The sequence below is a fragment of the Cetorhinus maximus genome, chromosome 16 (genome assembly GCF_964194155.1).
Source record: "Cetorhinus maximus chromosome 16, sCetMax3.hap1.1, whole genome shotgun sequence".
Classification (NCBI taxonomy): Eukaryota; Metazoa; Chordata; class Chondrichthyes; order Lamniformes; family Cetorhinidae; genus Cetorhinus; species Cetorhinus maximus.
In genome coordinates, this window is record NC_135894.1 from 17,158,467 (window position 1) to 17,182,519 (window position 24,053).

General features: G+C 43.7%; 2 protein-coding genes and 1 long non-coding RNA gene across 11 annotated transcripts in view; 1 reads left to right on the forward strand and 2 right to left on the reverse strand.

The window, feature by feature from the left end:
- Positions 1-6,599, reverse strand: part of wdfy2 (WD repeat and FYVE domain containing 2) — a 41,238-nt gene extending 34,639 nt beyond the window's left edge. The window contains exons 1-2 of one of the 2 annotated variants that reach the window (XM_078559428.1): positions 6,382-6,599; positions 1,041-1,108 (exon numbers count right to left, since the gene is read on the reverse strand). In XM_078559428.1, coding sequence (XP_078415554.1) covers positions 1,041-1,108; positions 6,382-6,518 — 205 coding nt within the window. In that variant the 5' untranslated portion in view covers positions 6,519-6,599. The remainder of the gene's footprint in view (positions 1-1,040; positions 1,109-6,381) is intronic. The other variant, XM_078559427.1, reaches the window with a different exon arrangement.
- A 1,713-nt stretch (positions 6,600-8,312) lies between these two features.
- LOC144691386 (uncharacterized) lies at positions 8,313-15,736 on the reverse strand. Of its 2 annotated transcripts, XR_013579123.1 has the most exons (3): positions 15,550-15,736; positions 12,433-12,494; positions 8,313-9,140 (listed from the first exon to the last, which is right to left on the reverse strand). It is a non-coding gene; the product is annotated as an uncharacterized LOC144691386 (long non-coding RNA). The 2 variants fall into 2 exon arrangements; XR_013579124.1 differs by lacking the exon at positions 12,433-12,494.
- LOC144691381 (integrator complex subunit 6-like) overlaps positions 15,456-24,053 on the forward strand; it is a 107,442-nt gene continuing 98,844 nt past the window's right edge. For all 7 annotated transcript variants that reach the window (XR_013579119.1, XR_013579118.1, XR_013579120.1 and 4 more), the window contains exons 1-3: positions 15,456-15,588; positions 15,755-15,832; positions 17,656-17,805. Coding sequence is in view for 2 of the 7 variants with exons in the window: in XM_078559424.1 (XP_078415550.1) it covers positions 15,478-15,588; positions 15,755-15,832; positions 17,656-17,805 (339 nt within the window). In the remaining 5 variants the exon portion in view is untranslated. The remainder of the gene's footprint in view (positions 15,589-15,754; positions 15,833-17,655; positions 17,806-24,053) is intronic.

The following is a 24,053-nucleotide window of genomic DNA, read 5'->3' on the forward strand; positions in this document are numbered from 1 at the left end:
GACACAGGTCAATAGTTCCCCATTAATTTGTACTTTAATCTCCACAGGACTGCACTCTCTACAACATTGCCTAAACCTATGAGGAAAAAGATGCTCTGATGGATTGATAGGAGGGGGGAAGAGGGGTGATAGGGAAGTGGAACTAATTGGATAGCTATTTCAGAGAGTAGACACTGACAGAATGGCCTCCTTCTGTGCTTTACACTTTTACGATTTGCAAGTGATTATGATTTTTAAGGTGGGAATGATGATGGCAGTTTTAAAGCAAGAAATAACAACACCTATTAAGGGTCAATGAGCCTTGACTGAGGAGCAGAAGTCGAGTAGGCAGGAGCTGGAGACAGATTGGCAAGGTTACAAAAGGAGGAGACATTTCTTATGAAGGAAATGAATATATAGGAGTTGCAGGAGTAGTGTCGTTGAGGTAGGGGAAGAGCAAAATGGAGCTCAAGTCAATCTAAGCTACTTTTGCAACGTTTTCCAGCAAACGGTTCAAGAAACATATTGATGGAGGTCAAGGAGCAGGGCACCTGATTGTTTTCTTGGTCAACAAATAGTGCCAAGCATTAGACTGCCTACAATTTAGCAGTGTGATCCTCGAGGAACATTTTCCAAGAAGCTCATACAAGTTATGTTTGTGAACTTGTTTTTAGTATCAGGCAGCCCCCATGATCAAAAATGTTACAACTTACTGCTGTTAGTTTATATTTTTAACAAATCTAATGTTGTCTTAGAGCTTTGGATAGTCAGAGGTATATTAACTTGTCTCCATGCTCCACCAGAGGGTTGAAACAAATGTTAAGGCAAGAGCAGAATAACAACTACAGATGTTCAGAAAGCCAGGTCAACTTTTACTTTAAAAACACTTCAGAGGCAAGTTGATAATTCAATTTTGATATTAGAATCTGTTACTTCCAAAAAGAAAACTCACAAATAGGATTTTCTGAGCTTTCCCAGATGTATTCTTTTAAATCTTATTTCACAGCGGTTAACCCTCAGGCTGTGTATTTCCAGATGCATTCTCCTTTTTATGTACTTACATGTCATTGAGTGGTAAACGCTTGGCCAGTATTGACCACTGTCTCTCTTAATCCACACTCGTATTGTTCTGGAAAGAAAAAAAATGAGCATTACTTTGATTTTTCTTCACACGCTCATTCAGTACACAGGAACAAATAGCTGAACTGCTACAGTGTTCTAATTCTCAAAACTCTTATTTACATTGGGCTTACCTCTGATTTTTATGCATACACAATCAAAAACAGTACATCACAAGGCCCTGTTTAGGACCTATGGTGATCTGCCAACGCTCAACATCAAGGCTCATGAATAATAGACACTTGGGCATGGTACCAGAAGGCATTGTGCTCCCACATATCCAACTCATAGTAAAAGTCAACACCTTCACAATGGCAGAGGAGCAGGGGAAAAAAAAAACAGGTTCACAAAATTGAGATCTCTCAAGTTTGGATTTCACCATCAAGTGGTCTGAGCCTCAAACAATGCTGCAACTGCAAAGGCCGCATTCACAATGGCATTTCCTTTGCTATGAATTCTGGAATGTGCCCATGGGTCATCTCCACAGATTTAAACTTTAAATCTGCTTCCCTTAACCTGCTTACAGAATCATTGATAATTTACAATTCCAACACCCAGATAAAAGATCTGGATCAACACAGAGAAGTAGGGAACCAGTTGAAAATAGCTGCTGTCCTGTTGTTTGAGCTAGCCAAATACCAATTAAAAGCTACTCAAAATGTCGCACAAAGACTTCATTTGCACACTATTAAGGCTACAATGATTACATGATATTAGTGGATTGTAATGGGAGCATTTGCTGCCAAATATTTTCTTATTTTTGTTAAAAATATGAAAACTTCAAATCAGCAATATGCTCCCAGGTATATCTGCTGTAATGCAAATATAAAAGTGAGTAACAGGGCGCATCCACTGACACATTTCCAGATGCCTCCTGCAGAAAATGAGCTTGAATCAAGAGTCTTTGCCAAGAGTAACAGCAAGGCAATGAGGACCAATCAGACAAAGGAAGCAGTCCACTTGATCAGCACCCCAGCCACCAGCTTACCATGCCTGCAATTTGTACTATCTACACAGTGCACTGCAGTAACTCATTGAGGCTTCTTCCGTAGCACTTCCCAAACCCACGACCTCCACCAGCTAAAAGGTCAAAGACAGCCAATGCTATCACTTCCAAGTCACATACCAACCTGACTTGGACACGTATCCATTCCTCCCTTATCATTGCATCAAACTTGTCATCCAACAAGCGGAGTGAGAGACCATCACTAACATCACTCTGACCCGACTGCAAGGGTCGCAGGACAGAAACATAGAGATGGCACTCCCTCTCTTTGTTTAATAACACCTCACAGAATACAACTACAGTCAGCATCTTCACCAAAATGGAGAGTGAACCTACATTCCACCATTCCATGCCACTGCACACAGTTCCACTTTGAATATTTGATTTTTAAATGGTTACAAAATTAGGCCCAGAGCAAAGCTATGGGGCTTCACCACAAGAATCAACAACTTGAGAGAATTGGGGGATGAAAAATAAAAGAATTGCAGGCCCTCAGACTCTTTGACAACTGAATGAGAGCAAATGACTAAAAATCATCTCCAACAGTTTAATTTTAAACCCACACACAAACATTGTAAATTCAGTGTGTCTGACAGAACCCCAAGGGCTGAGATTGATTATCCAGGCTTTGTTTTGCAGAGTTCTGGAAAGAGGAACTAACTTAATTCATTGAACCACAGATTTGCAAACATGGGCGTGAGTTTCCCTTGGTCCAAAAATACCAGTGCCCCCGAAAAGTGAACATCCTGTCCTACTATTGCATTTAGCTGAGAGTGCAATATGGGACTGAAATAAAAAGTCTATTTAAAAGTAAATTGCATTTATTTGAGTTTGAAATCTCTGAAGCATGTGAATGACAGTTCGGTAATCTGGTTAGTATGAAGCAGATAGTGTTTCTGTAGCTATCATTGCCCTAACAGCAACAAGTACAGGTGGGGATTAAAATGACTGTATCTCCAAAACATCTAGCATGTGTCAATAAATACAAGTGTCATCAAACTGAATCTGAATTCTAGGTCTGTCTCTCTGTATAGCTCATCAGTTTACATAGAAGAGGTCATGTGGTTTCACTAACACTGATTTCAACTTTTATAAAAAATTGGTAAATAGCTAACTGACTCCCTTTTTCAATCTTTATAGCCTTGGTTTACATGTTCAATGTTTCATTGAGGGCTACAATCCCATTCTTGAGCACCAGCTTCACAAATGCTTCAACAGGCTGTCAGCGGTTTACTTCCTGCACTCCGCTCCAAGGTTCAATGGTCCCAATGCTGTCAGCTAACCGCAAAGGCACTTTTCACTCGACAAGACAATCCAGAAACACTGCAACAGTTCGAATAAGGCTGCCATTTTAAAAAAAAAATTCATTGCTTGAAAGGGAGGTGGAATTAGGTTCCATAGTAACTTTTAATAAGGAATTGGATAAATGAAAGAAAAGGAGAAACTTTCGCAGCTATGGGGAAAGAACAGGGCAGTGGGACTAACGGATAGCCCTTTCAAAGAGCTGGCACAGTCACATCGGGCCAAAAGGTCTTCTGTGCTGTAAGATTCTAAAACCACAGTCAGTCGTTTCATATGCAATAGACAGGAAATCAGCATTTTATCAGCCTTAGGAACTTTCGATGTAAAAAGCAGTAAAAGTAGAAATTGCTCAGTTCTATCTCACTGATTTAAAGGGAATTTCTTCTTGGATTTTTAGCATTGCCACAGCTTTATTGGAATCTCCCTACCCAAATGGGATAGCACTTTTGATAGCTCACTGCCAGAGTGAGTCTTTGTCTTAGTCATAGTATTCTAGTCTCTCAGTCAGAAGGTGCTGGGTTCAAATCCCACTCCAGACAATCCAGCCAAGTGGAGACTGGAGCTCCAGTTCTGAATTCTGGGGTGACATCCAAACTGGATACTCACATCTGGTGGGTTTGGGAGCCCTCACCCATCACATGGATTGTGGGTGCCCATAAAATCCTCCCGCCATAGAGGACTAACCCTATATCAATAACTTGGATGAAGGAACCTAAGGCATGGCTGCTAAATTTGCTGATGAGACAAAGATAGGTAGGAAAGTAAATTGTGAAGAGGATGTAAGGAGGCTACAAAGTGACATAAATAGGTTAAGTGAGTGGGCAAAGATCTGGCAAATGGGAGTATAATGTGGGCAAATGTGAAACCATTCATTTTGGCAGGAAGAATAAAAAAGCTAATTATCTAAATGGTGAGAGATTGCAGAGCTGTGAGATTCAGAAAGATCTGGGTGTCCTAGTGCATGAATCACAAAAGAAACCCTTTCAAGAATGGATGAAGACAACAGAATAACATTAGAAAAAACATTAGTGACCTTCTTCCAGCTGGCATTTTAACTGTTAAGGTTTTAGAAACGATGAGTGATTTTACCAGGTCACGAGTGGAAAACACATTTTACAGAAGCATCAACAACTTCCTTTCACTTGGTTACCCACCTCTGAGAACCCAACATTAGCTGAAAACAAGTGATGATTATTGGAGAAATTTTCAGCTTCCCATGAAAATGCTCCATCTTTAGCCCTTCATTTCATATCAATTGATAGTGGAGTTACTGGGTAACCAAGTTGAATACAGATAAATGTACATTTGGCCAAATCTATTGATCCTCAATAGACCAACCCATCCCCTTCTCAGCGCCCATCCCCCTCCCCTCATGCCCAGCCCCCCCCACACTCTCCCCTCCCACCTCCCTTTCTCGAACCCCCTCCCCTTCCCCCTCTGCTTCTCGGAACCCCTCCCCTCCCCCCTCTGCTTCTTGGAACCCCTCCCCTCCCCCCTCTGCTTCTCGGACCCCCTCCCCTCCCACCTCCCCTTCTCGGACCCCCTCCCCTCCTCGGACCCCCTCCCCTCCCACCTCCCCTTCTCCGACTCCCTCCCCTCCCACCTCCCCTTCTCGGACCCCCTCCCCTCCCACCTCCCCTTCTCGGACCCCCTCCCCTCCCACCTCCCCTTCGCGGACCCCCTCCCCTCCTACCTCCCCTTCTCGGACCCCCTCCCCTCCCACCTCCCCTTCTCGGACCCCCTCCCCTCCCACCTCCCCTTCGCGGACCCCCTCCAATCCCCTCCCACCTCCCCTTCGCGGACCCCCTCCAATCCCCTCCCACCTGCCCTTCTCGGACCCCCTCCCCTCCCACCTCCCCTTCTCGGACCCCCTCCCCTCCCACCTCCCCTTCTCGGACCCCCTCCCCTCCCACCCCTTCTCGGACCCCCTCCCCTCCCACCTCCCCTTCTCGGACCCCCTCCCCTCCCACCTCCCCTTCTCGGACCCCCTCCCCTCCCACCTCCCCTTCTCGGGCCCCCTCCCCTTCTCGGACCCCCTCCCCTCCCACCTCGGACCCCCTCCCCTCCCACCTCCCCTTCTCCGACCCCCTCCCCTCCCACCTCCCCTTCTCGGACCCCCTCCTTTCCCACCTCCCCTTCTCTGACCCCCTCCCCTTCTCGGATCCCCTTCCCTCCCTTTCCCGGCCCCCTCCCCCCCCACCACCCCTTCTCGGATCCCCTTCCCTCCCTTTCTCGGCCCCCTCCCCTCCCACCTCTCCTTCCCTCCCTTTCTCGGCCCCCTCCCCTCCCACCTCTCCTTCCCTCCCCTTCTCGGCCCCCTCCCCTCCCCTTCTCGGCCCCCTCCCCTCCCCTTCTCGGCCCCCTCCCCTCCCCTTCTCGGCCCCCTCCCACCTCCCCTTCTCGGCCCCCTCCCACCTCCCCTTCTCGGCCCCCTCCCCTCCCCTCCCCTCCCCTCCCACCTCCCCTTCTCGGCCCCCTCCCCTCGGACCCCCTCCCCTTCCCTCCCACCTCCCCTTCTCGGACCCCCTCCCCTCCCACCTCCCCTTTCTCGGACCCCCTCCCCTCCCACCTCCCCTTTCTCGGACCCCCTCCCCTCCCACCTCCCCTTTCTCGGACCCCCTCCCCTCCCACCTCCCCTTTCTCGGACCCCCTCCCCTCCCACCTCCCCTTTCTCGGATCCCCTCCCCTCCCACCTCCCCTTTCTCGGACCCCCTCCCCTCCCACCTCCCCTTTCTCGGATCCCCTCCCACCTCCCCTTTCTCGGACCCCCTCCCCTCCCACCTCCCCTTTCTCGGACCCCCTCCCCTCCCACCTTCCCTTTCTCGGACCCCCTCCTCTTTCTCGAACCCCCTGCCCTCTCCCCCCATACCTCCCGTCTCCATCCACCCTCCTCCGCATCTCCTCCTCCACTCTCCCCTCCCCGGTCCTCTATCCCTGTGCCCTCCCGTTACTTCCCTCCCTGTCCCCATACGGACCTGTCCTCACTGACACTGATAACTCCATCCTCCTTGGGGATGATGGCCGCCATGTTCACTACATCCTGGGAGCCCTCGATCTTGTTGAGCAGGACGGGTCTCCGTGTGAGAGCCTTGGGGTTGCTCTCCGCCGCCATGGTGATGAACCGCGCCGCCCGAGCCCTGCGTCACCCCAACCACGGCGCAGCCACCACCGCGCAACTCCGGAAACCACTGCCACCGTGCAGCTCCAAAACCTGTCCGGCCTGTGCAGCAGCGAAATGCTTCCGCCGGAAGTGAAGGAACGGGTTGACAAAGCCTCCTGGTGGCATCTGTCTGTTGGAATGAAGTAACTTACAGTGGTTTTAAAATTTAGCTATTTTGATGTCAATATCGATTTTAAACAAATCTCCACGAATGTAAATGGATTTTTCCTCCCGGAATCACAGAAGTGTTACGGTGTAGAAGGGGGCCATTCGGCCCATCGTGTCCGCACCAGCTCTCTGAGCATTTTAACTCAGTGCCAATCTCCTGCCTTTTCCCCGTAACCCTGCACATTGTTTCTATTTTAATAATCATCCAATGCCCTCTTGAATGCCTCAATTGAACTCACCTCCACCACACTTCCAGGCAGTTCATCCCAAACCCTAACTACTCACCGTGAAAAAGTTTTTTCTCACCTCACATTTGCTATTTTTTGCAAAACACTTTAAAACTGTGCTCTGGTTCACGATCTGCGGGAACAGTTTCTCCCTCTCTACTCTGTCCACACCCCAGCACTCAACTAATTATGATATATTTCATTCTGAAGAATAAACATCATTCCATATGTCCACCTGCATACCTTTTAATATGGAGCCTTACAAATCGCATGTTTGCACGCACTCCCTTTCAGCTTTATCATTCAAAATTCTAATGTCCACATTTGTAATAAAAACACATTTGTAATGTAAACTTGTCATGCTGTGGCATTGCATGTAGCAGGAGAGTGTCATTACAGTGCCACAAGTTTACATTTACATTTGTGGATCGAGGAACTTGGATTGGAACAATATGGTTTAAAATGTGGAATTAATTACTTCTATTCAGCTTGTCCAAATTATCCCTGCTCTCTACAACCCCACATCACCTAAAGATTACATCTGGTTTTTACTCACAGTGTGTAAAGTCACAGATGTTTGACAAGTAACAAAGAAAATTTTGTGTTTCCATGCACTTTCTATCTATAAAAAAATTATAGCCTATTAGCAATTTTTACAAACCATGTACACACTGGAGTTGCCAACCCTGACTGCATGTTTTCCTGGAGGTTTCACCTGACTTACCTCCTCCAACCAACATGCCCCACGCAAGCATCATTACCACCTGACAAGTCTAGCATCATGGTGTTTCACCTTTCCATCCCAATTGGATGCTTCCTGGTGTCAGCCAAACAACCTTTTCCCCATCACCAATACTTTATAAACAAAAAGCAATCAATGAAAAGGTTAAGAAAAAACATATTTTTCAATTTTGATTTTTCTCCCTGCATGGTTACTTGTAGCAGTGCCTTGGAGGTTAATGTTTAATTCCTAGGGTCTCCAGGGGAATGGCAAACTTCATTCACACGTATAATGGAAATTGTCTTTGTAACAATTTATAATGATGAATTTAACTTGGGACTCAGAAGTGCAACTTCTAAATTTGCACATGCAACCAAATCTGAAGTTAATCTGGAGGAAGATTGCAACAACATACAAGAAGACATTAATCATCTTGCACAATTGTCATATAATTAGCAAATAAATTGCAATATAATTAAGCATGGGGGGCTGGACTTTTGTCGGAAGAATAAGGAGGCCACATATTGCTTGGATAATAGCAGTCCAAATAGGGTTGAGGAACAAAATGATCTGGGAGTACCAACAGAAAAAAAAAATCATGAAAAATATTGACTCAGGTGAATAAGGCCATTAAAAAGCAAGCAAAACATTGGGATTTATTGCTAGAGGCCATGATTGAAAAACAGGAAAGTTATGTTAAAATTGTACAGAAGCTTGGTTAGGACATGCTTGGAGTGCCATGCACAGTTCTAGTTTTCATATTATAAGAAGGATATAGCACATTAGAGAAGGTGCAAAAAAAATTCATACGTATGATGCCAGAACTGAGAGGTTATAAAAACCAAGAAAGATTGAACAGGCTGGGCATCTTTTCTCCAGAAAAGAGAAAGCTGAATGATAACTTTTTGATGGGTGATCAACTGGCATATTATTAAAACTCTATTATACAATTCACAATTTCTGTCTAAAAAACCTAATTCATACTGTCATGATTCTTGGTTACATTTTTATTAAAAGGTATATAATTATTTCTAATTAATTCTCGGCATGTGGATGCTGCTGGCAAGGCCAGTATTTGTTACCCATCTCCAGGGGGAAGGTGGTGATGGCTCTACTTCTTCAACCACTGCAGTCCATGTGGTGGAAATATCCCTACAGTGCTATTAGGTAAGAAGTTCCAGGATTTTAACACAGAAACAATGAAGCAATTACGTGTCCAAGTCTGGCTGGTACGTGGCTTAGAGGAAAACGTGGAGGTGATGATGCTTTCATGTATCTGTTGTTCTTGTCCTTCCAGGTGATTGAGGTTGTGGATTTGGGAAGTGCTGCTAAAGAAGCCTTGGCGAATTTGACAATTATCCTGTAGATAGCACACATTACAGCCACAGTAGGCTGGTTTTGGAGGAAGTGAATATTTAAGCTAGTAGATAAGGTGCCAATCGAGCAAACCACTTCATCCTGCATAAAATGATAGGACAATATTATAGTAATGACGGTACAGTTGCAGGGTCCAACCACTGAGTAGTGCTGTTGTATTCTTTGCAACTCCTCCAAGCTTAGGTCCCCAAATCCCTGGTTCGAAGCGGTAACCATTAATCATCTTTTCAAAACATGTTTAATTTAGAAAGTAGTTTTCTTAAAATAGTTTTGGTTTTTGTTGCTACATTTGTAAATAAATTCTAGCCAACTCAGCCTGAGTCCTACTGGGATCACCATTTTCCTCCTCAAGGTTCAGGTGTTGAGCCAATACTTCAACAATGTCTGCCTCTTTATCCCCTACTTTTAAATCTATTTCCAATTTCTCTGCCACTATCTTCAAATTAACCTTTGTTAATTGTTGCAAGGCATTCACAGACAAATCCTCCTGCTCCAAAATGCCTGAACAATAGATGTACCCATGTCAACTGTTAAATGAATGCAGCAAAAGTAACTGTGAATTATTGTTTGTTTAAGCCCTGACAAATTCTAGTGCATTTGTTTCCCAGTCTAAGTATTTGTATCCCGCAAGAGCCCCCAATTTGTTACGATCCCCTAGAAACCAATAACTTTTTAAAAGATTTGAATTCCCAGTGACCAACTTAAAGGAATCGCATGACAGGATTTTACGTTTTAAGACTCCTACCATAACAAACAAACTAAAATCTACATTAACTAAACATTACTTAGTAGGCAAATAATCCACACCATACAAAGTGATGACAGCCCCACCTGTTGATGATGCACCTCCTGGTTGTCTGCGAACATCACCAACCACAATCTGCTAACTGACCCAAGTGGTGAAGTCCCAGATTTCAACCTTCCACGGAAAATTTGGACAACCCTCAACCACTTGAGGACAGGCCAGGGAAGATGTGAAACATGAGGAACAGCTCCAAGTGTGACTGTAGCCATCCAAGTCAAACCATTTCCCACATACTGAACTTCTGCCCTGAGAGATCCATTCCTGATAGCTTCACAACCATTCACACTGCGGCATCTGAAGCCGTTGAATGGATTGTTAACTTCAACATCAAACTATAACTGTTTGTCCAGGCATATGAGTGAAAAAAGGCAGCTAATACACTAAACTACAAAAAAGACATCCCTTATTAGCATTTTAACTCAAAAACCCTGTGCCACTTTTATATAAAACAGCACGGTCTCCACACAATTGTAGTCTTTATAAGAAACAATCCAAAATGACTCCCAGCTTCCAATGGGCTCACTCCTCCCTGTTCTGCTGGGTTGTAACGTCCGGTAACTGAAGGTCCTTTCCCTCAGTCTTCTGAGAAATCCCAAACTGACCTCCAGCACCATGGCTCACTCTGATGATTCCTTCCCCAAGCCACACCAGGATGACTTTTCCAGTGTTCTTAATTTCCAAGGGTTCATCCTTCTACCAGAGAATGTCCTCCAACCCACATTCTGTCTGGGAGCTACCAGAGGACGAACAGTCTTTTTCCCTCTGCTGACTACAGCAACTGCTGTCTGTGACTCTCTCTCTCTGGAAATCTCTATCTCTATCCAGGTTTTTTAAAAAATCAGACTGCCTGAGAGTTTGTAAGTCAACCCATGACAACGTTAGCTGTTCCGTCCTTTGTTCTTAGGTGTTAAACCCCGGTGCATGGGTTTCAATTGACTTGACCTGGGTCCCCTGTTCCCATGGTAACCAGGTACAAAGGATTATCGTTGGGCGGAGCTAGTCACGGGTCACATGCTCCATTTTCATTATTCCATTTTACTTTTAATTAAAGTAACAGTTTAAAACATAACCACTTTATAAAACCTTGCATTCTTAACACACTCTTGATAAGCAGTTTGCAAAGGCATACTACCTTTATGAACCACATTTGCAGATACACTGTACCCCCAACTTTACTGGGATATAGTCTTCCCTACCCATGTTCATTTTGATACCGTTTCCTCTACTTCACCATAGTTAATTTGGACCATTTGCTATTGTGTTCTGCCCTGAGGCAGGTCATAACTCAAGTCTCACTGATAAGCTACCTGGGCCACTTGCTAAAGAAGAGGAGTGAAGGTGGTTTCATTTGCCTTTCTCATGGTTTTTATCTTCAAGTACTCTTTCCCAGTTGGGCTGTAACCAAGCTTAAAGTGCTCCAACTACCAGTCAGCTTAATGTCAGTGGTGAAAATAATGGAATCCTTACTAAAGGAGAGAATAGAAGAACATGTAGAAGGGGCCGGATGGCCTGCTTCTGCTCCTATTTTGTATGTTCGTATGTAAATTAGAAATATAATAATGAATAATATGGCTTTCAAGAGGGCAAATCTTGCTTGACCAACCTTATTGAATTTTTTGATGAGGTGACAGAGAGTAGACAATGATAGTGCAGTACGTGTAATTTATCTGGATTTTCAAAAGGCCTTTGATAAGGTGCCCCATAATAGACTAATGAATAAGGTCAGAGGATGTAGAGTCAGGGGACAAGTGGCAGAATGGATTGCTCGCTGCCTTCATGACAGAAGGTCGAGAGTGGGAGTAAAGGGGTTCTTATTCAGAGTGGCAGAAGGTGGGAAGTCATGTTCCACAAGGATCAGTGCTGGGACCACTGCTGTTCACAATTTACATTAACGATTTGGACTTTGGAATCAAAAACACAATTGGGGTGAGGGTGTGGGGTGGGCAGTTAGTCAGAACTGTGGAGGGCTGCAGCTAATTACGGGAGGACATTAATAAACTTGCAGAATGGGCAAATAATTGGCAAATGAATTTCATCACGGTTAAATGTGAGGTAGTGCATTTTGGTTGGAAGAACAAGAGTCACTTGTTACTTGGGAGTCTAGGTTGGGTAGAGGAACAATGGGATCTGGAAGTCCAAATACATCAATCATGAAAAGTTGTGCTATAGAAAAGCAAACCAAACACTAGATTTTATTTCTAGAGGTATAAAATTGCAACATAGGAAGTTATGTTAAACCTGTATAGAACCTTGGTTAGGCCACTTGGTTAGAGTACTACGTGCAGTTCCAGTCACCATATTATAAAAAGGATATAGAGGCACTGGAGAGGGTGCAGAGAAGATTAACAAGGCTGATACTAGGAATGAACAGAAATACATATCAGGAAAGGATTGAAATGCTGGGTCTCTACCCTCTTAAAAAAGGAAGGTCTTTAAAATGATTAAAGGTTTTGATGGAGTGGATACAGAGAGAATGTTTCCTCCTGTGGGGAAGAACATAACTAGAGGCCATCAATATAAGATAGTCACCAAGAAACCCAGTTGGAAATTCAGAAGAAACTTCCTTACCCAGGGAGTGAGAAGAATGTGGAACTCACAGGGAGTGGTTGAACTGAATAATATAGATGCATCTATGGGAAAAGGAAATAAATAGATGGTTACAACAGTAAATTCAGATGAGAAAAAAAATGGAAGGAGGTTTGAGTAGAGCATAAACACCAGCATGGACTGATTGGGCCAAATGGCCTGTTTCTGTGCTGTGCTAGATAATCCTATGTACTCTTCACGATGTTGGGGAGGAGAGGCACCACACCCATAGCATGCAAGTGCCTCCACTGGATGTCAACCTACCCTAGTGCTCAGAACTTGTGCTCTGGTCTCCACTTGTTGGGGTTGAGTGGAGTGGAATTTGAAACAAATTCTTTTCTGCTGGAGGTCTACCCAGTATTTAGAGAGTAGTCTAGTCTACACTTCATTGAATCATAGCATGGTTACACCACAGAAGGAAGCCATTCGGCCCATTGACCATGCAGACTCTCTGCAAGAGCAACTCAGCTAGCCCCATTCCCCTGCTCTTCTCCTAAAGCCCTGCACATTTTTCCTCTTCAGATGTTTCTCCAATTCACTTTAGAAAGCCATGATTGAATATGCCTCCACCAGACTCTCAGGTAGTGCAGCCCAGATCCTAACCACTCACTGCATGAAAAAGGTTTTTCTCATGTCACCGTTGGTTCTTTTGCCATTCACCATAAATTAGTGTCCTCTGGTTCTTGGCCCTTCTGCCAATGGGAACAGTTTCTCATGGCATGCATGATATCAACCCAGTGTTCAGAGCTTGGGCTCTGGTCTCCACTAGCTGGTGGGTCTCACACTATATATCCACTGATTCAGAGTCAGAGAACAGAGTTAAGCTGTTCATGTTATTCATGCCCCAGTTCAAGCTGTCACTCATGGTGGTGGAATTTTAGGATTCAGTACAAAAATATAGAGAATAAAGTTTCCAGGTGGTAATGATTAACCCATATAAAACTGCATTAAGACCTCAGAAACTTTGGAGAAAGAACACACAAAAAATATTCTCTAGAATCTCATTGGATATGAGAAAATACAAATATGAGGAAAGACTTGCAAATTTGTATTCCTCATTCGAACAAATTATGAGATGATATATGTATTTAAAATTATAAAATGATGGGACAGGGTAGGAAGAAGCAGGCTATTTCCAATATTTGAGGAGTCTACAGGGAACATTATTTTTACCAGCTCTTATATGTTATATAAGGGAAGTTTGAGCTCTTGAGCTGAACACAATAGCATCTTTATCACTGGCATAATCCATAAATCAATAAATTTTTATTTGAACTCTCCCACACAGTCAGTATTTGCTGGATTTATCAGGATTCAAGAGGCTATTTGCTCATATTGAGATTTGTGTTCATCCCAGTTTAAGACCAATGCACAAACTCTAGCTCATGGATCATGGCGGCCAATCTATAAAACAAAGGGTGGCAAATCATAAAATTAAGTAAAATAACTAAGGAAAGGCTTATTTGACAGAGCTGAAATAAAAGTATGCAATGCTGGAAATGGATGATCTGGCAGCACCTCCAAAGAGAGAAACCGAGCTAATGTTTCAAGTCAGAAAGAAAAATGTTAACAATGTTAGAGAATATTAAAGAAGTGCAGAGGCAAAGAAAAGAAATGGTCTCTTATAGGGTGGAAGGCAAGAGAAATTAAATGTTAAAAGGGATGATGGGACAGAGCAAAAGGAAATAGTAATGGACAAGCAAAGAAACAAGGAGTCTAGAAGAAGTGCAAATGGGGATTACAGAATTGTTTCCATTATAAACAGCTGCTGTCCAAAAAAAAATGGAGACAGAGGCTATGATCTGAAATTGTCTGAACTCAATCTTGAGTCTGAAAGGATATGAAGTGCCTCATTGAAAGAGCTTCATTGAAACAGTGGATGTGAAAGATCCCATGACTCTATTCTGAAGGGGAGTTATCCTCGAAGAAGGCCAATCTTTACCCTTCAATCAACACAGAAACCAGACTATCTGGTCATGAACACATTGCTGTTTGTGGGAGCTTGCTGTGCACTAATTGGCTGCCCGATTTCCCGCATGGCAACAGATCAAAATAAGTCCTTCATTGCTTGGGTCATCCTGTTTGAGAAAGGCATGCAAGCACAAATGTTTATTTTCTCCAACATTAACTCTGGTTCTCCCTTCAGAGATGGCAGCTGGACTTGGAGGGTGTTTCAAGCATTTTCTGAGGTGTCCAGCCCCTGCAGCAGTGTTTATTTTTGCTTTTGTTATTTTATGGCAAGTATCTATGTGGCATTCCTCTGACTCATGGTACTGGAATGGCCCTTCGCCCACTGCGCATGTGCAAAGATCGGAACGGGAGTTTGGCTTTGAAAAAGGCCGCGCCTGCGCAGGCGGACGGCGAGGCGCGCTCACACCCGGCCCGGCGATTTGCAGCGATGGGGGGGTCTCGCGCGGCGCCCGGCCGGAGGGGCGGGGCATCATATACAAATGAAGGGCCGGTCGCCAACCAATCAGCGCGAACGGTGGGCGGAGGCAGCGCTTCGCATGACGAAACGGCGGCGGCGGGTGGGGGAAGGGGGAGTTAAAAGGAGAAGCAAAGTTGTGCGGAGCGGCATTTAAGAGAGGGACAGGCACGGGGTTGGAGCGGAGGGGGTGGGGGAGAAGAGACAAGAGCTCAGGGAGCGGCTCCAGAGTTCACGGAGTTGGTGAAGGGGTGGGGGGAAAAAAAAGGGAGGGAGGGAGTAACAGACAGACAGACACAAGAGAGACCCCTCACCAACCCCCCCCCCCCCCCCCACACAACTAGCCAAACCCCTTCTTCCATTTCCCCATCAGAAAGTTGGAGCAAGAACTACCCGCTGGGCTGGGAGAGTCGAGCAGAGTTAACCCCACAAACCCCGAGGCCGCCTCCTCGTCCGCGGCTTCGAGTTTGATCATAATACACTTAACCCCGGCCGGACTGACTGACCACCCGCCCCTCACCTCAACCCCCCCCCCCCTCACCTCAACCCCTCACCCCCACCCCTAACCCCCTCTCTCTCTCTCTCCCCCCCCCCCCATCACCATGCCCATCTTACTTTTCCTCATAGACACGTCCGCCTCCATGAGCCAGCGCACCCACTTGGGCACCACCTACCTGGACATAGCCAAAGGCGCGGTTGAGACCTTCATGAAGGTAAAAAGAAAAAAAAGGGATTTGAGGGGGAGGGTGAAGCTAGGCCTCAGGCCCCGCGCTAACGCCGAATGAGATCCTAACTTGTCTCTCTCTCTCTGTCTCTCCCTCCCTCTGCCTCCATCTTATCCCCCTCCCCTCCCCTCCCCTCCCCTCCCCACACAAACAGCTGCGAGCCCGGGACCCTGCCAGCCGGGGAGACAGGTACATGTTGGTGACCTTCGATGATCCTCCGTACGGTATCAAGGTAAAACCCTGGCCCTCAGTTCATGCTGGGCTTTTCTTGGTCTTTATTTAATTGGTTGGTTGGTGTGTTTTGGGGGAAGAGAGGTTTCTCCCCCCCCCCCCCCCCCCCAAGCAGCTCTCAGGCACCCTAACTAAACATGGCCGACATGTTCCTCCTGCTGCACAGCTCAGGGAGGTGGGTGGTGGTTAGAGATGGTTTTCCCATGGACACGCCACCTTATTTAGCATAAAAAGGGAGGAGGGAGGTGGGGATGGGTAAGTGGTGTGCAAACTAACTTGGAGAGTTTCAGATGTTTAAATCGACTTTATAGTGACGCCAAGGATGGCGCAGAAATCCTTAGTGACTCGTTTTCACAAGGGTGTGTGACAGACCTTGTTTCTTAAAGGGGAACGACAGAAAGAGGCAAGTGCCCAGACTTGCTTCTTAAAGGGGGAACGGCAGAAAGAGGCAAGTGCCCCGACTTGCTTCTTAAAGGGGAAACGACAGAAAGAGGCAAGTGCCCCGACTTGCTTCTTAAAGGGGAACGACAGAAAGAGGCAAGTGCCCGGACTTGCTTCTTAAAGGGGGAACGACAGAAAGAGGCAAGTGCCCGGACTTGCTTTTTAAAGGGGAACGACAGAAAGAGGCAAGTGCCTGGACTTGCTTTTTAAAGGGGAACGACAGAAAGAGGCAAGTGCCCGGACTTGCTTTTTAAAGGGGAACGACAGAAAGAGGCAAGTGCCCAGACTTGCTTCTTAAAGGGGAACGACAGAAAGAGGCAAGTGCCCAGACTTGCTTCTTAAAGGGGAATGACAGAAAGACGCAAGTGCCCAGACTTTCTCGAGGAAAGATAGACTAAGTCATGCTTTTTGTTTAAAATGGCTTCTTCCATCTAGAAAAGCAGTTAATTTAAATATTTGTGTTGCACATGGTATTGGATCTCATTCTTGTTAAGCCACACTGATGCCACTGATGGGGAAGATAGTTTTTAAAGGAAGAGAGAGAGAGAGAACTAGAGAGAAGTGATGAGGTTTAGGGAGGGAATTCCAGTGCTTAGAGCCTTGGCAGCTGAAGGTTTGATGGGCCAGTTGTTGTTTTTCCCTGCCTGTCAGTTTTCTGTAATTATAATTAAACCTGTTTTTGGATAACCGGAAGTAAGCACAAACATCAGTAAAGGAAACGCTTAAAAACACAGAACACAGTGTGTTGAACTACTATGCTGTGGAAGTGGCAGATGCAGTTTAAATTAATATTTGCTCCAGAGTTTCTATCTCGACCATGTTATTTGGATACTGTTGACTATTTGAGGTGGTAATGGGGGCTGGGGAACAGCTATTTTACAACGTGAAGAGGGAAAACTGGACAGAGGCATAGCTGTGATGCACTTGCTTTTCTTGTCATGGTCAGTTAGTGGTAGAGGCTTTGGCATCAGACTTGAAGTACAAGATCATTAGGATGGTGAGGGGTTTGGTGAACCAAAAGGGTAGTTACTAATATAGTTTTAAAAATAATTTAATCTAAGTACAGACCACGTTCGCTAATCTCACCTAAAAGTCATTTAGATGCAGTGCCAGTATCTGGAGTGCTGTGTTCCCTATGCGTTTAGGGCAGGGGGACTGGAAGAAAAAGGAAAACAATCTAAGTGTAGAGTCTGTTACACTGCTTTGCATTTTATACTTTTATTGATACTGTGAAGTTACTAATCTTTCACAAATTTCTGTACCTTTTGTGCATGATATCCTGCTACAATGTCCTGTGAAAACTGGCTTCCTGCAACTTAAGTGATGAAAGAATTGGAAGCATTCTGAACCGAGAAAGCATGACTGAAATGTTTTATTTTTCAGGCTGGCTGGAAGGAAAACCATGCAACGTTCATGAACGAATTGAAAAATCTTCAAGCTGTAGGACTATCAACTCTTGGCCAGTCTTTAAGGACATCCTTTGATTTATTAAATTTAAATAGATTAGTTACTGGAATAGACAACTATGGGCAGGTATGTTTAACACGAGTAAAAATATCTAATAACAAAAAAAACTTGAATCTTCTACACACACACAGGTGCAATAAAAACTCCCTTTTACAGTTCTCAATGCAGGAAACCACATGGATGGAGTTGGATGAATCAAATCACATCATATTTGTGGAGCTCAGCAATTTGATTACCCTTCTTCCACATTCTCCCCCCCCTGCCCCCCCCCCTTAATTATAATGGATTAAACATGCTGCCTGGTATGGTACTTGTCAGACAGAATAGGTAGATCCCAAGGCCTGATTGCTGTTCTGTGGTTAATTACCTGATCCCAGCCAGTTTGGCAACATGACAGTACCCCTGGGTTAAGAAAAAGGAGAGTCATCCCGGTAGTGATGCAGCGGTCCATGCTGCAAAGTTCATGCATGTGGGCAAGATTGATCTGGAAAGTCGAATACTCCATCTCCCTGAAGAATGGCCACTTAGGCCACTAAATGGAGGCTGGCTCTTGTGAGATGATATCTCAGTATGTACCATCAGAAGAGGAGGGGAAGACTTATGGACGAAGCATTCAGTGGGGTATGAGTGAAATTTGTGACACGGAAAAGGAGGCCATTCACCCCCTTATGCCTGTGCTGGCCAAAAAAAGAGCTGTTCAGCCTATTCCCACTTTTTGTCTCTTGGTCCGTGACTTTGTAAGTTATGATACTTCAAGTGTGTATTCACGCACTTTTTAAAAGCAATGAGGGTTTCTGCCTCCACCAGCCTTTCAGACGGAGAGTTCCAGACAGCCCCCACCGAGTAGAAAATATGTTCTCCTCAACTCCCCTCCTAATTTTTTGACCAATTACTTTGTGATGGTTTCAGCATATTCCTGCAATGCCCCGCAAGTCATCATGTGAACTATGGCGCCCTCCACCCCATGTCGGCAAGTTTTTCCAGTGAGGTCCATAGAGATCAGGAAAACCCTTAGTTTGATCCCTGATGTGTGCTGGGTTGGAGGTCATACAAAGTTAACCTCGGTGTCTCTAGGATTGAACAGGATTATCATCAGTGTTCTCACTGATATTGCCTCAGCCTCAGCTGGATGTGAATCAAATGAGAGCATGTTTGGGTGTGATGGTGAGCTGGCCTCCATTCTAGCAGTCGAATAACCTGGTGATACTTGCTGTTGAGACATGTTTTAACAGTGGCCCCTTGGGGATGTTACTGAAGGTAACTGGTGGCACAAGAACTGTATCCAAGCACAAAGTCTTTGAAAGGAGGGAAAGAAAAACCTAATGCAGGTTGGGTGAAAAGAGAAAATTGTGCTTTAAATTGTTTGCAGTGAATTTCCTAGATCCGGCTTAAAATTGAAATTTGAGTTTAAACTTGAATTCACATTGTGTTATGGCCAATTTGAGTTTTAAAGAAAAATCGCTTCTTTAGATCAGACTAACACTTGTATGCACAGGATATTACTTCCAAAGTACCCTTCATGAATATCTTGTTATACCATATTCTTAAATTTTTTTTTGTGCAAGCATGTTATTCCCATTTCTTAACTTAACCAAAGCTAGGCTCTGGAAAAGGATGTGTGGTAACTACAAATCTCTGAAGTTTTCCTGTGGTCAGCCAGTGTACATATATAGAAATTGAGCACCTGCCAAATAGGTAACAGCGCTGATTATTTTTGTTGTCCTTATTGGCTTATCTCCATGCCTCTGCTGATCTGCATCTGATGACAGTGATGGGCAACTGTAACTGAAAACACTTGTGTTTTGAGATTGGCATTGAAACCAGTGTCTTGCCATTAATGCATTGTGCTCTCATGTTGATTTAAGTGAGAGTTTTTCTTGTGCCTGATCATTACAGTTGATTTGGGTTTATAATGATCCAATGAAGATGCCATGTGCATATTTGTGTGTTCAAATTACAAATACCAATAACACTTGATCACCAATTACTGTTTTCCATTGCAGCTTGCAAGATTCTGATTTTTTTTCAGGTTACCCTGACCTAGTTATCGGGGAATCTGTTCGGGAAGATGTGATCTCTCAAAGCATGTGATTCTCTTTTTAAAAAAAAAGCAACATGTTCCATCTTAGAAGTATAGATCCATAAGTCTCCAGTACAAGTACATAACAATAGATTTATTTTGTAGCTTATTCTTTCCCTAATTCTAAATATTTGACTTTTTTTTAAACATTGCTCTGAAAACAAAGAATTGAAGGCAAAAGTTTTAAGTAGTTTATCCTTATTTCTGAATAGCTTACTTATTTACAGAACATAAGTGTTGGTGAACAAAAGCATTTTGAACTGGGGTGAATTTGCATTTGCCAAGCTGCTGTGATGGAACAGAATTTTACAGCACTGAGCGAGGCTCATCAGGTTCCAAAGGTGATGGGAAAGACTTCCAGCTTGTTAATCCTCCACAAAGCAGCATTTGGAAAAAATGATATTCTCTTTCACTTACATTAAGGAAAAAAATGCTTCCTGCCTTGGCACTCCTGAGTTGTGAACTGTTCTAACCTTCTACTATTCCAAGTTTTCGAGCTGCCCACTTTCATAAATGGAAGAACAGCTTGGGAAGGCTTATTTAATTGATAGCAAGCCTATTTCCTGTTTATTTTTACCTCCACCCACTGTCCTAAAAAGCTTGACTAAGATGAGTTTTGCATGCCTCCTGCTCCAGAACATGCTGCTTTACCTGCATTGTAGCGTAGTGGTGATTTAGGATTGAAGAAATCCTTGTGTAAGCAACTTCTCATCATGTTTAATCCTCTGGAAGTTTTGGAAGGCAGAGCTGAGCAATTTTTGTTCTAATCTTGCTCAACTCAAAAAAACAACTTGTGAAAGTTTTTAACTGCATAAGTGAATTGTAAGACACTGGCTTCCTTTCAAATATCCTGCAGTAAACTGAGCAATATTTGGACCTGAATAACTTTAAAATTTAGTGTGCCTCAAGGCCAGCTTGATTTTAATTTTTTGCGCCTTTTCCTGCTACATTTTTCTTATGCCTTGCTCGTGTGCCCTCCATTACCTTGTCCAAGCAACCATTCTAAATGACAGACCATAGGCTGGGCTGGATTATTCAACCACGTGGCATCACAGCTGAGTTTGATCCTGTCCTTGCCCCAAAATTGATACACACACTTTGAGCAACTGTCACCAGAGAGTGGTCTGAGGTCAGTTGGAGTGCCTGTGCCTGTCTGTATGGTCCAGCTATTTACAAAGTTAACCATCTGCACCTTGGGCAAGCTTGATAAAACTACTGTTCATGTGTGGGGAGGCTCAAAATGCACTTGCATCAGTCCCATGAATGGTCTGCATTGCTCCCTCTTTTTGAAGATGTACTTTTGAGGTTCTAATGGGAATTACATGCCAAGAAGTCAAATGGAATACTTCTCTAGTGATGGTGAGTAAAGGTAATTTGATCACACTTGTCAACAATATATAACTGTCATTCAGCAATGGGAAAGCTTTCAGTTCACACCAAACTTGAATTATATTGGTGCATTTACCACTTATTTAAATTCGTAATAGTGAAATAAACTTGAGCAGGGATTTAAATGTGGGCTCTTTCTCTCAAGGCATTGGGTTCATTCAGGAGCCCTGATTCCATCAACGGCTGAATCGATTGTCATTGGGATTCTGGGCATGTTCAGTTTTAGAAATGTGTTCAACTGTCCGTGCTTTTGGCTCATTTACACCACTAAAGCATTTGTAACTTTGTGATTTGGAAGTGAACCTTTAATATTTAGCAAATTAAAACTTCTACCCATTGCAATAATGTCTGTTCCACTTGGGCAGGAGAACAGGACCATGAGTAAAAGTTGTAATTGGTTTTGTGCTGTCTGCTATGTTGACAGGCTCAGTGAGGCAATTTATTTTTAAAATACAGCTCATTTGATGGTTTACCAAATATACTCAGAGTAGCAAGGCAGATCAAGATCCAGACTTAGTCTTTGGTTTAGCTGATCTTGGCTGTGGCAGTAGTAGAGATCCGTGCTCAATGCATTTATGCATGTCGGTTAAGTTGGACTTTGATTCCCCCACAATAGCCTGCTCCTGCCCACACATGAATAATCATCTTAGTGAGTTATTGCCTTTTGCTTATGGAACAAGGCAGGAAGACTTTGGGAGAAAGAGCAAAATATAGGAACCACCTCTCCCCCTCCTCCGTGCTGCTGTAGACATCATGGATACTGTTACATGATGAGTTTCACATGTTTGATTTCTGGTTTATGCTGAACTGGTCTTGGGTTGGTTGGACGTGACAGTTTCCCCAAGGGAGGGGAAAATTTCAGGAGGGGCTGTTGGTCCTGATTGCAATCCACCTGTGAGAAAATGCTTCTGTGACTATGATCTCTGGGACTGCTGACGTTCTTTTTCAAAGCTCACAGCTGATAAAGCACCACTTTCGGGGGGTGGGGAGGCTGGTGCCTGTGGGCCTCTGCTCCAGTGAAAAATAATGATTCCACAGTAGAAGTGATGATTAAAATCTCTTTGTTCTCTTTCACCTCTTTCCCCCACCAGTTCAAAACAAAACAATGTGACCGTAGGTAAAGATTCATCATTGTCCTTTAGTTATTATGTTTGGAAAAGTTCAGAGATATCAGAATATTATTGTCTAGGTGATTAGGAAGCAGAAAGTCTAGCATTCTGTACAAGCAACTTTGATCTTCTATTCCATTTTCCTCTTTCCCCAACTCTCCTTCCCCCATGTGGAAGCTCTTGACCTTTGATGACACTGGATTAGAAAAATGTTAATCACTATTGGACATGAAACACTTGGTAAAGATAGTGAGATGTGCGTTATATCCAATTTGCACTATAATGAGTTCTTTCACTCTTAGCATTGTTACCCTATTGTGCTAAGGGATCCAATTTTAACTCACTCAAAACTCATTACCTAAAATTCTGCTCAAGCTATCGGTGACAAAAACATTCATTTAGTGCCGTAAATGTGTTAACAGGCTTCATAATTTAAACAGTGCAGTTTAGTAATCACTGGTTGGAATCTTAAAGGCAGGAAACTCATTTCCCTTGGTTTTGCTGTGCATGAGAACTTTTATACTTTTAAATTTAAAGTGGGCGTAAAATTATAATTGGCATAAATTTCTGTCAAAGAAAAATATCTGGTTGACTCAACTGGACTGATGTCATGTGGTCTGCAACACTTTTCTGTAGGTGGACAATGGCTATCAGGTGAGTTTTTTTTTTGGCGGAGGAGGCAAATGTTTTGAGCAAACAAGTGATGCCTAGTTTGCCTTTGGAACCCTGAGTTCATACATGGCTTCAGTGTGCCAACCCCATCATGTGAAAGGCATTCCATACTGCATGGAAAAGTTCTCCATGACGACATGTGTCCAGTTTTCTCTGTGTGCTAAGTACTTAAAAATTCACTTTAGACTGCTGAAGCACATTTTTAAAATCATGGCAGCTGTGAAATCTCTTCAAATCATTGAATGAACGCCCTATGTAATTTTCTAAATTTCAAGTCTTTCACTCCAGTTCACAAAGCTGATGTCTACATTTTGCATCATAAGCTTTTGTGAAAAATGCTATCATTAAATATTACATCATGGAAGTAAGAGTATTCTAACCCTTCTGGTTGGCACAGGAAGGAAGCAATACTGACTTGCAATATATAGTTTATTCTATAGAATTAATCTGAAATCCAATAATTCCTGTGGTTTGCCCACACACTAACAAAGCAAAGTTTCTGTCTTCTGTATACTTGCCACTGTTTCTGAGCTTTATTGCAATTGGTATAAAACCAATTTTTAATTAGGCATGTCACTTTTTGTCACTTTCTTGGTTTTTAAAGTGATGTTTACTAATCATGTTTTCCTAGTATTAAATGTTTGTATCAGTCTGTAATCACCAAATGCTCAATTTATTCAAAGAGTGCTTTGTCATCCATGACATTTTCCTTCAAGTTAAACCCTATGTAGGATTTTCTTTCAGCACCCAAGTTTGTTTTTTCAATCAAGCCCACCATAATGCAAGAAATAGGCCTAGTATTTGTACAAACCAGTAATAGAATTTTGCGACTGCCTTCAAGGAGCACAATGTGTCAGGAAAGGCTGCAGTGTCAAATTGACATAACTGGCTGAGACCTGAGGCTTTCAATTTTTATTTTACTTTATAAATGCAGACTGGATTTTTTTTTAAATGCAATTTTTCAACTGGATCGTACCATTGTTAGACAAAATATATTAGCTTCACACCCTTCCTGGCAAAAGCACAAAAATCTGCACCTTGCATTCAGGCTGCCTCTGTTCCCA